The sequence below is a fragment of the Montipora capricornis genome, chromosome 8, assembly GCF_036669925.1.
Source record: "Montipora capricornis isolate CH-2021 chromosome 8, ASM3666992v2, whole genome shotgun sequence".
NCBI classification, from domain to species: Eukaryota; Metazoa; Cnidaria; class Anthozoa; order Scleractinia; family Acroporidae; genus Montipora; species Montipora capricornis.
Window position 1 is genome coordinate 31,765,298 of NC_090890.1, and position 12,500 is coordinate 31,777,797.

General features: G+C 37.7%; 1 protein-coding gene across 1 annotated transcript in view; it reads right to left on the bottom strand.

Annotated features, from left to right (window-relative positions):
- LOC138060482 (leucine-rich repeat-containing protein 56-like) overlaps positions 1-12,500 on the bottom strand; it is a 15,461-nt gene that overhangs the window by 701 nt on the left and 2,260 nt on the right. The window contains exons 2-15 of the mRNA XM_068906274.1: positions 11,355-11,535; positions 10,770-10,857; positions 10,280-10,340; positions 9,683-9,779; positions 9,481-9,563; positions 8,338-8,455; positions 7,114-7,360; positions 6,192-6,335; positions 5,595-5,657; positions 5,266-5,321; positions 4,148-4,299; positions 3,234-3,296; positions 2,336-2,542; positions 250-429 (exon numbers count right to left, since the gene is read on the bottom strand). Of these exons, the coding sequence (XP_068762375.1) occupies positions 250-429; positions 2,336-2,542; positions 3,234-3,296; positions 4,148-4,299; positions 5,266-5,321; positions 5,595-5,657; positions 6,192-6,335; positions 7,114-7,360; positions 8,338-8,455; positions 9,481-9,563; positions 9,683-9,779; positions 10,280-10,340; positions 10,770-10,857; positions 11,355-11,535 (1,740 nt within the window). The remainder of the gene's footprint in view (positions 1-249; positions 430-2,335; positions 2,543-3,233; positions 3,297-4,147; positions 4,300-5,265; positions 5,322-5,594; positions 5,658-6,191; positions 6,336-7,113; positions 7,361-8,337; positions 8,456-9,480; positions 9,564-9,682; positions 9,780-10,279; positions 10,341-10,769; positions 10,858-11,354; positions 11,536-12,500) is intronic.

Sequence of the window (12,500 nt, forward strand, 5' to 3'; positions counted from 1 at the left end):
GCATAAACGAATGTAGAAATAAACTTCCAGACCAAGCTATGTTTCGTTTCAAGCAGTTACTCTCTTCAATTCGGAATGTCCCTTTCAAGAAAAAAACACACGCACAGGGGATTGAAAGGCCGGCCTTACGATTTTAACTGCAGACAGCGCTGTTCTCCTTGTACTCTGCTCATCACTACCTTGCCTTTTCCTCTAGTTACGATTAGCAATTTTCCATTCTCACGTTTCGTTTTATTACTGTGTTCCTACCTCGTCCGAGGGTTGACCTTCACTGGCGTAAAAGTGGAAAGTGCTCTCGGGTCGTCTCCAATGGATGAAGAAGGTGAAGACCTGGACTCCACATTTTTGTCCACATCGTGAGACTCGTCCCCCTGCATGGCCTGCAGCCTCAATTGCTCAACAGAAGCTTCACCGGAAAGTTGCCGAAATCTAAGGTGCAAATCACATTTAGCTGTAACATCTGAACTTTGCGAGACATTTACGTCAGCTGTCGAGCTTATGTAGAAACCAATCAATTTGATTTCGGGAAAACAGTTTTCATAGAGCAGACTTCGCAGATGGCTTCATTTCGAACTTAAATTAAATGTGGCTCAAACCATTCTCAACACTTTCAAGAGACCTTGTTATTAGAAGGATTGACACTACAACACTTTATCACGTAACAGCAATGCTATGGTATCATGTGAAACATTAATTATTGCTGAAAAAGATGCAGTCATTAATTTTGTTTGACGTAACAAGTTACCATGGCAACAGGAAAGCCTTGCAAAAACACCTTATATTTTGGCTTTAGTTGCTCATACCTGAAAAACGCACTCAGTGACCCCAATTTTTTATTGCACAAAAGTGATCAGCAGGCCAAGATGAAACTCTCTGCAAAGTTTAAAAAAATTCTGTTGAGCGGATTCAAAGCTACCTTAAATTTCAATTATTTAAGATAACGCAGGTTTTTGTAGTGAGAGGTTGAAAGCTACAAAGCTATGGCCAGATAGCCAAGGAGTGTGCACACAGGTATCATTTACAAGATTCGCATCCTGTTGAGTTATTATGCAATCCAAAGTATGACCAAGTCCGTGAATTGGTTGATTTACCAGTTGCCTCAGATTTAGGGTATCCAGTAATTCCAGAAATTCTCTTGTTTGATTGTTTGAGGTATTATCCAAATGAAGATTGACGTCTCCTACAATTAAGATTTGTCCAGAGAGTGATATAACATTAAGTGTTCCAAGAACATTGCAAATTCCAAAAAAAGAAATGTGCTGTTGTAAGGCCATTGGTAGTAGACGGAGGAGGACGGTATAGATGGTAATAATGTTAATCCATTCAGAGTTCATATTTAGGAGATGTTGAGCATGTTCAAAGGTATTTTATTACACATAACATGAGAATTTTATTCCATAAAGCTCATTTGTACAAATCTATACGCTTTATTTTCACATGTGAAAAAGGCCTATACAGCCAATCAGAATGGCGTACAGCTCTTTCACATGTGGAAGTATAACCAATCAACGAAAGCGTAAAGGCGTTTCCATGCCAATCACTCGTGCATCTCGTGCAAATCGTGCAAATCGTACTTTGTTATTGAATTAAATTAAATTTGGCTTTGGTTCTATTGTTAGTGAGTTTTTGTTTCTAATTCGCGTTCAGAAAACTATTTTAATGAAAATTCTCATGTTATGTGTAATAAACAGTTCACGACATAGAAAGTGCTTTGTACGGGGTTTTATTCACTCGTTGTTTGTGTCAAAAACCCTCACTCGCTCGTTCCTCGCTCGTTCGGGTTTTTGACACAAACAACTCGTGCATAAAACCCCGTACGCCGCACTTTCTATGACGTAAACTATATATATTTCACAGTAGACGTCGGTGGGCAGTTATCAGCAACAAGTATGTCAAGACAGAATTTTTTAAACTTTGCAGAAAGTTTCATTCTGGCATGCTGATTACAAATGGTGATTACACAGTTCGTTTTTGAGATATGAGCAGCTTAAGCCAAAACATGGGTGTTCTTGCAGAGCTTTCCTGTTGCTGCAGTAACTATTTACGTCACAAAAATGACCAAATCTTTTTCAGCAATAATTGGTATTTGATATGGTACCATAACATTGCTGTTAAGTGATAAAGTGTTGTAGTGTCAATCCTTCTAATAAGAGAGTTTCTTTCAAGTGTTAAACTGGTTTGAGCAACCTTAAGTTGGAAATGGCATGACAATTATTTACTGACTTGAAGAACATCAAAACATTATTTAACGGCTCGAGGACACGTATTCACTGATGTTGAACGAATCAATGGATAGGAATGAATAACAAGAGGAACAAACAAAACGATTTCTAACCTTCGCATCCTGAAGTCCGCAGCAGTATTTGGTCTTTTTATTTCTTTCCCGACTCGGGGAGGAGTGGGAAGTGAGCGACGAACAACCGAGTGGCTCCCAGAGAAACGAGAACTTCTGACTGACGGAGGGGACGGTGAGTAGCTTGGAGTGGTGCACGAGAGTTGCGAGGCGCTGACGTCTTGTTGGGGAGAAGACGGCGGTAATTCACTGAAAGACAAAAATAAAATACTGAAAGAATTGTCTTTAAAAGTGAGCAAGATACAACTGTTTACGAGCGGTGGCATTAACAGACTAAAGCTTGAGGGCTGCGTAAACGAATGCAATGACTTACCAAAAGCTTACAGCTACTTCGGTAACCGCATTTTTTACAGCGTTAGTATCAGTGAACATTAACGTAATTTTTCATTTGTTCTGTGATTTGCAAATTGTTAACGTGTAAATACTAGAAAAATCTCGGCTATTTCCAAAGCAAAGTGGTGTTTAATTAGGGACCATGCAAGACACATAAGCAATTTCCCGAGCTGGATTTTTATAACCTCAAGCATTCGCATGCGAATACAGCCCTCCTTGCCGCCGGAGTAGGCCACGTTACTTTGACTGTGAAGGGGTTTCTTCCGAATGCAAGAGTTAAAAAACGCACTGAATGTGACGCCAAATACTGCCAAGACAACTCTGCAGTGCTGGTACAATGTTAATGTGGTTGTTGTAATACAACGGCATTTCAGAGATCTTGAGTTGGAATTTCGTCAAAGTCGCCAAGGAAAGTGCGAAGATCATTACTTTCATCCATTTATAATCTAACGTTCTTGTGCCTTCCATTCATTTAACCATAATCTACAAACTAGTTGAGAATGAACCCCTCCGCAAATAGGGAAGATAAACCAAATCGATTGCTCACTTCAGCGATCCATCAGAAGTTTCGTTTGCAGGAGATGTTTTGCTTCTTTCATTGCTCAATACCCTGAAATAGTGAAAGAAACAAAACCATCTAAGCGTAGTCTGAGGTTAAAACGTTCGTAAAGATCAAGTGTTCTAGTCGTAGTCATGTTTGATTCAAAACGCATAAAAAGGAGTCTCTCAACTCTTGGAGGCCTCCTTTCATGGGAACACATGAGCCCGCAACGCACTGCCCTACTCTCATGCCATAGACGTGGCTCCATGGCTAAGTTCATGAAGCATCGCAGCATACACCACCGCATGCAACGGTACCGCGAAGGTCGCGAATCCTGTTGAAGCCGCGAATTTTCTCAAGACTTTTTTTTTACAGAGAATTTTATGTCATTCATTAAATATCCGCAATTCGCAAAAATTTAATCTCAATTCATGATTACTCTTCTTTTACTGTGCAGAACAAGGTAACGCTAACCATACATTCAGCCTAAACAGAAGCCAGACGTACATCATTTTGCCACCAATATAGAGATTTGAGCATCGCGTTTTCGTGAAACGGGAAACGGGAAACGGGAAACGGCAAGCTGCTGATTGTCAAAAAAGTGTGAAAATTCTAACTTGTCTTGCTCTAGCTTGCGTAGCTGGCGGTATTGTTGGTGCGAGAGGCTAATTAACGAGCGGCGAAGCCGCGCGAAGAATGGGGAGAGGAGCTGCTCACCTCCCCAGTCTTGCTCCTTTGAAAAGCTGTTCAATACTTGGGGCTAACTATTAATCAAGTTTCTTGTATCTTACATCTTTAGCAAAACGCAAATTTTAGTCCGAAGTCTGCCGTTTGCTGTAAACGAGACGATAAATCTCTCTAACACGAAGCCAAAACTCTCCAACATCAATAACTCTTCAATAGTAAATGTAGCGCCTTACTTGGAATATTCCAACCTCCACGCTTTCAGCTCTTCAAGAATATCATTCTTGTTGGCTGTGGAATCAGCTTCCTCTTCATAACTTTTTTCGGGTGTAAAAAGCCGAGGACTTTCGAGAAAAGCTACCATAGGTAACTTGGGTTGTTTCAGATCCTAGGTAAATATTAACAAGTTTATCATAATAAGGAAGTTTAATATTTGAGTTGCAAAATGACAGTTAATTTTGTAGTTTGAACTGAGCCTTGTCACTGTGCTCGCTGAATAAGAACAAGCAAACGTTCCAAGTTGCGAGCAAAAAACAAACCAAAACCCTTACAGCGTACTCGTAAATGTATCCAGCCTCAAATACTTTTAATCGCTAAGATAAATCTCTCCAATGGTCACAAGTACGTTTTACACGCTTTCCTAGAGGTTTCGCTTTTCATGCAGATTTAAGTTGTCAAGCTCACACGAGTGGCAGCTGTCAGTATCCTGACCAAGCTATTGGAAGACATGGGTCCATTTCTTTGCTGACATGTGTAACTCGTTTGCATTCCTACAAACTGCAGCTTGCACGCGCGGTTTTTCCCGCACATTGCTCAAGCAATTCTATTTGGCCTGTTGCTCTGATTATGCCTGTTGTGATTGGTCAAACTTCATTGCCCAATATAACAACCCATGGTGCGAATGAGAAGGGAAATGAGCTGCCCGTCGTAGAAAAGGGGACTCACTAATGGTCCAATGGGCACCACTGTGTCCCACAAAATATCTGAAAGCAGCGCGCTCCTGGGGTACTGCATTTGAATTCTATGGTCTTCATTCTGCACTTGCGACAATGCACTAATGTTCCCAATAAAAACGAACTCCATAGGCCACTTCGGAAAATACCATAATACTCTTTGTTTGTCCCCCAGAATTTTGCATAAGCCTTGTTTCCAGTTTCTCTTGGGACTTACAATGGTCCGAAGAGAAAACAAAAACAATGCTTATTCAAAATTTGGGGGGACAAACAAAGATTGTTATGGTATTTTCCGAAGTGGCCTATTGACTGATTAAGCCCTATTCTGTCAAACAGTACCCCCCCCCCCCCCCCCCACCAAGCCCTTTCCTTGGTCTTCAGCAACAGAATTCTTTACTGACCTTTCGCCGTGATTTCAGTGCTCTTGATATATTCCCGCAAATGACTTGACTGGAACCTGATTAAAGGAAAGACCACATTCTCATAATTACTAACTGTTGTGTTCATTATCCCATTAAGATTTTATAAGTTTAAAGCAAAAAAAATTGCTTTCATCAAAAGGATGTGAGAAAATAACCAAGGTGTTTTAACACACCTCTGAATTAATTATTTTTCAATTTTAAAAGCACTCTTACTGAACGATACATGTAAGTCGAACTGTCTACCATAAGCATATAACTGACACTCTCAGGGGTTGAAGTGTCAACAAATGGGTGGAAAATGAGCTCACCATAAGTTAGATCACTTGTGTCATCTTGTTGAAAAACGCCCGTACTAGTAGGTTCGTAGCTACCTAACAGTGAGCAACAAAAGTGTTTTGAATTAAAATCACAGTGCACACAAACTAATTTAAAACAATAATAATTATAATTATTAGGCATACAGTAGTTCCACATTTTTCCATGGAAAAGTAAAAGTACTAAGGATATGTGCACCTTAATTCAAAGAAATGGGTCACATCTCCTAAGCTACATTTAGCATTATTTACTCCCAAACTGGTGACAACTTCCATTGTCAAGTAAAAGCTCTTCAAAATATTAGATAGATTACATGTACATGTCCATTGTGTCAGTTTCTTCAATGCCAAATTCAGTGGACTTAACAAATCTAAGATCGCGTGCCTCAATAACCTATGAGCAAGATCTTCATCTCTTGATAATTAGTGCAAACAGCACATGCCTGTACATGTAACTTGCTAAGAACTGATAAGGAATAATAATTACAAGCCTTGAAAATGTATATTTAAGATATTACCGGTATTTGAAACATTCTTAATGTACAACAATCTACATTCAGGATGTAAATGACTATGCATGTAACCTCTTACCACCAGCAGAGCCAGGTCGCTGTCCCAATGCACTAGACGGTCGCATCCGGGAGGCAGACGTTGGGCGTTGTCTTGTAGACATGGCACTAGAGGGTCTTTCATGTCTTGCACTACCAGCAGCTGAACCAGGTCGCATTGACTCAACTGTTAAAAGCAAAACAAAACAAAAAGTACACAAAAAAGCCAGTTGAAAAAATATTCAATAAATACAGTTTTGATACAATCACGGTTTTACCTTAAGAAATTCACATCTCTCCAGTAAGAGCCCATCTTTATAACTTAATTTCTTTTAACGATGAAATGATATATGAAATGGATCGCAGTTATGAACGCAATTTTTGCAATTGCGTAAAGAAGCCTGTCAAAAAATTCAGGACTTCAACGGGGTTTGAACCTGTGACCTCGCGATACTGGTGCGACGCTCTAACCAACTGAGCTATGAAGCCACTGACATTGGGAGCTGGTCATTTGTGGGTTCTAATGTTCCCAACCTCAGTGGCTTCATAGCTCAGTTGGTTAGAGCGTTGCACCGGTATCGCGAGGTCACGGGTTCAAACCCTGTTGAAGTCCTGAAATTTTCAGGCTTCTTTACGCAATTGCAAAAATTACGTTCATAATTGTGAAGATCGAAACTTCACTTGATTTATTTCTTTTCACAGCATTTACATAAAAACAAAAGACGAGCTGAACACTTAACAAAAACAAAGCATTATTCATTAGTTTAAAAATGCAGACCACCTTCTCTGAACACCTTCCTTCCGACTGTGTGAGAAACACTTATAGATTTTACTCTCCCTAAATTGCCAGAAAATTTTACTTGTCAATGGGGATTGGTTCAAAGGTGAAGAGTTTATGGTTTTATTTTTTTGCATAACACTGAAACAATCAACAAACATTCTTATTTACGTGTCTATCCACAGACCTGCATCATCATCATCATCATCATCATTCTCATGCTCTTCAAGTATAATTGCCTTGATTCCTTCACTGACTAGCTGAAAGTCGGTTTTGAGATGTTTGGGAACTTTGTTCACCCTATGTGATGCTGGAGGCTCCCGCAGCATTGACTGGCCACCAACTTTTTCTACCAAAAAAGGCTCATCATCCAGGATTTTCACATTCGAAACAGCTCTATGAATTGCTGCACGATATTCATAGCTTTCAATTTCCTGTAAAATTAAATAATCTGATGTCATATTATCAAAAAAAGCCAAAAATTCCACGACTAAAAATTTAAAAGCACAAAGGTAATACATGTAAAAATAACACTAATAATTAATGATAATTATTTACCCAGAAAGCTCCTCTCACATGAAAGTGGTTTTTAGGGAGGTTCCGCATCTGATCGAACCAACAACAAACTTACCGTAACCCACATAATCAAACTGGGGTCACATTAGTGGGAGGTGAATGCAATCACCACTACGCCATCCCTGCTGCCGTACTATTTTTACCTTAGCTTGTAATTATTACAATTTTTCATAACAAGCCGGTAAAAAGCCCAAATATCTCATGTACAGTATGAAATTCTTGTTAATATTATTTTGAATCATTCACTCTGTACAGCTGATAATGTACAGTGTATGTATACCTGTGCAGAAAATGCTGTTGAAATCAATCAATGATCACATGCTTTTATCAATGCAATCATAAAGTAATATTATATTATCAAAACTATGAGACAGTGTACTGAAATTTATTATTATTATTACTTTTTTTAAAAGACAAAGGTACAGTAGGTAACATGTTGACAATTCTGTCACCATATTCAAAGCAAAGTGAATGTTTCTGTGTAGTTGAATACAAATTTAATAGAAACAGTAAAATAAAACTTTGGGCTGTGTTCAGTCTTCAGTATATCTCTGTTTTCTCTTGGAATTCTGCTTTTCCTCCTCAACAAGATCAACTCCCAGCTAATTACAGCTAGCTTTGGTGATGTGCTTCTTGATGACACATAAAATGTACATATTAAAGTTGCCAAAGGAGTTTTATACAGCTGTACATGAATGATTAGACTACAAGAAAGGGAGATAAGCACAGCCAGTTTGTTTCTTATCAATGCAGTCAGTTTGCACTTTCAAACCGCACTTTTTTAGTTCAAAGTCACCTCTACATGTAGCTATGTAAGCAGGTGAAGCTTCCTTACCTCTGACGAAGCTTCAGGGTGTGGGGCTGAACAGATGGGATTGCCTTCTAATGTCAAGATCTTCAGGGACGAGCACAGACACAAAAACTCAACCTGAGCAATGTCATTCACATTATTGCTGCAAAAGAAATTCACTGCTGTCACAGTAACCAAAAGTGAAAAGGTGAAAAATGAAGCTTATTGAGGGATAGGATATAAAAAAACACATGCAATTTCCTGATTACACTTCCCTATTTCTCCTTTCTGTTGTTTCACAGAAACAATAATTGCTGAAGTCTTAAGGTGGGGTGCTGTTCATTGAGAGGATTGCCAAACGTAGGGATGCCACCTTAAATGGGACATTATAAATACTACTACTACTACTACTACTACTACTACTACTACTACTACTAATAATAATAATAATAATAATAATAATAATAATAATAATAATAATAATAATAATAATAATAATAATAATTTTGGGGGATTGCTAGGTGATCATCCTTTTACTTGTAGTTTGTGCTATTCTCCTGTAACCCATTGACTTCTGAACTGCTTTCCATTGCTGCAGAAAAATCATGTGACGTCAACCAGAGTAAAATCTATGAAGTCTCACTCCTGTAGAAGTCAAGGGCATTACTAAACCACAAAACAGCAACGTGAAACACTGAAACACCATGTATGACCCCACCATACATTCAATACTAACCAAAAATGATTGGATTTGAGATTAAAATCGTTTTAGGCCTAAATTAGTCCTGAAATGTTATTGCCCCTGATCTCAATCTTAATCTGAATCCTAATCTCAATCTTGATGAATTAGGAGCAATAACATTTTTGGCCTAAAACAATATTTAATGTCAAATCCAACCTTCGTTGGTTAGTATTCAATGTATGGTGGGATCATACATTGTGTTTTGGTGTTTCACTGTTTTGTGGTTTTACTAGTTATGTCCAGGAATCAATGGGGTAAAAAAAAGGGGTTAAAGGGGTTTTTGAGTGGATGTACTGTAGAAGTTCTTAACTTATGTGCATGCAGTTTATCTAGATTGTAGAAGCTAAATAAAATTATAATAAGCCAACATAGTCTGATCCTTTGGTACAATGAATGAATAATACTATCATTATTTATAGAACTTCGGTCTTCTTTTTTTCCCTCACCCTTCTAAATCCAGAATTTCCAGTTGATCCAGCATACTAACAGGACTGACATCCTCTATATGGTTAAAAGATAAGTAGAGTTCCTAAAGACAAAAACTACATGTAAGTTGAAAAGTCTCTCCAAGATTATACAACATAGTTTTGAAAGTCATATGTGTTAGACATTACAGTCAGTGGTAAATTATAGTAAGTGTTTATGTACCTTCAGAGACGAAACTGAACTTATTCCATCTAAATCAACAAGTCCCGATCTTGACAACCACAGAGTCCTTAAGTTGGACAGCGAGGTGCCAAGATCTCTAAACAAAACACAAGTAAACAAATGAACAATAACTCATGTGATATTAATGGGGCTAAATTGTCACACAAAAATGATGCAATTTCATGACTTCCAAAATGCCCAAAAGGTAGAATGTAACATTGCAATTACCGCTTAAAACTATTAAACAACATAAAAGAAATACAGCAAAATGAAAGAGAAACATAGATGGACAGAAAATGGACAAGATTGAAACAGATCGCATTTTTTGGTAATCTTGAAAAAAGTCTGCCCGGCGTTTTTCAATTTATAATTGCAAATCACCCGCATAAAGGTCGCTTTTGCTTAGAATTGTCTTGTTTGTGATGTAACGATAATTTTATCAATTCAACTCCACATTACCATTTTTGAGTTTTAAACTCGTTATTAACAGGAGATTTCCCTGAAACACCCTAAAATAGCACCTTACATGTAATGCTTTCATTCTGGGGTGTGGATGCAGAAAAAAATTAATAAGATCAAGGATAGTAGCATACTAACCTTATTGTTGCTATAATGCTATCATTCAACTTTAATTCAACAAGGTTTGGTACCAACATTCCTAGAAATTAAAAAGTATTTTACATATTTAAATTAACATACCGGTACATGTATCAGATACTGTAAGCAAAATTTATAATAAAAGTTCAGTCAAAGTAGAAACATCAATATTGGTTTTACAATAGGAGTATAAAAGGGATCAACATTAATTTTGCAGTTGTCTGTGGTCATCCCAGATGGTTTAAGATGGTATAAAATTCATAAAAATGATCAAAATAAAAACTCCAAAAGTCATCCTTTGGGTGACTGTGTGATGTGTTCACATTTTTTCAACATTTTCATGGAGTGATATTATGTATTAATTTTTTAGAAACCAACAGCAGTGAAAAATAATATTATCATGTTTCTGTATAAACTCCACTTTAACCTTCCCTGTTCTCTGTGTGTTTACCAAGGAAAGGAATTTGATCAGCGTAAACATCACACTTACCAAAATTTCCAAGGCTATTGTCTCTTGTATCAACTTTCATTTCAAGGTATTCGACTTCCTCCAGATTTTTCATCCCAGTAAGTGATCTCTGTTTACATAAATATAGAAATAAGTAGATAAATAAATAAATAAACGAAAGAATGAAGAAACAAACAAAACCAATAAACAATAGCAGTATTAAACTTAAATTTTTAGCTACTCAATGATAGATGACAGTGGAGATGCCTACAAGTATGCTCAAGGAAGTAGCAAGCAAGCATATGCATCATTGATGACAGTGAATGTGTGAGCAGCAGTCACTAGACATCTTTGCATTTCTATTCCTAAGTGTTAAGCAAATAGTTCAAACAAAATGCCAAGAAAGAAGCAGGTACTGTAGATGACATTTTTAATTAGAATTCTGATTCTTTAACATCACCTATTTTACCGTGTTAACTCACGGACTCTAAGGTACCCTTGGATGACCCCAGCTGATGAGTAAAATCGTCTGGCGTTAGACGGAGTAAGATTTCATCAAGTCTTACTCCCAGGAGTCATCAATGGGTCAATACTAAGGTTACTAGAAGAAGTTTATTAACTTCATACCAGTTTTGAAGGTGAAAGAAATTCCTCCAATAACAGATCAGCCTCTTCATCCTGTATTATGGGATCAGGATTAGCAGAGCTGTCATCAATCTCTCTTATTCTCACAGTGGAAATCTCTCTAGGGACAGCAGGCACAGCTTCAATCTCCTCCAGGGTTAGTTGAAACTCGTCCATCCCTAGACTAAACCAAACATGATGACACTGAATGTTCAGCATACAATGCTGCATAGAAAAAGTTTACAAACTCCAATCAATGCTCAGTGGTTTCAATTATTAGTGCCAACAGCTGAGGAAAAGTGTCTGCAACTTCACTCAGAGAAGTTGGCTACTTTTTTCCCTAAATTGAAGTAATAGATAATTTTCACAGTCACACAAAAAAATAAAATCGAAACTGTTCAATGAAAAAAGCCAAGAACTTGGAATATTGTAGGAAACAAATAATTTTAAGAAAAACACGACACTCCTGAGTTTTACAACAGACATGTTTCGGCAGTTGCCTCTGCCATCTTCAGTTTGAAATGAAACATGTCTGTTGTAAAACTCAGGAGTGTCATGTTTTTCTCAAAATCAATTTCTTCACTGCTTTTATCTAGACCATTTAGGAGACAAGTAATTATTCATAAATTATCTCTCCAATTTTCAGGTCAGTGTGGACTGACACCATTTCTGAATTATTATTTTGTTGTAGCATTTCACGCAACTTTATAGAGTTTTGTATGGAACCGCCATGTTGGTGTACAACCGTGGTACACCAACTTGGTGGCCCGAAATCAGCAAGAACATCTGGAGTTCACTTTGCGGTGAGAGCACTTACTCCATACATACATGTACATATATGTATGAACACATCTCCTTAAATTGTACTTGAAATGCTCAAACTGCTGAGATTCATAGTGATAGACATTGTCACGTAAGGTGGCAAAATGTTGTATTTTCAAAATGAAAGACATCACAGAAATGGAAACTTGAAAAAAAGATTTATTTCTAAGTCATCTTCGACCTCCTAGAGAAACAAATTCAAAACACTTTGGGATTAAAGCCCTGGCCAAACGAAACGCAAGTCATCGCAAGTCGACGCAAGTTTTGTTACTTGCGCTGACTTGCATACCATTTGGCCACCCACTTGCATTCACTTGCGAAGACTTG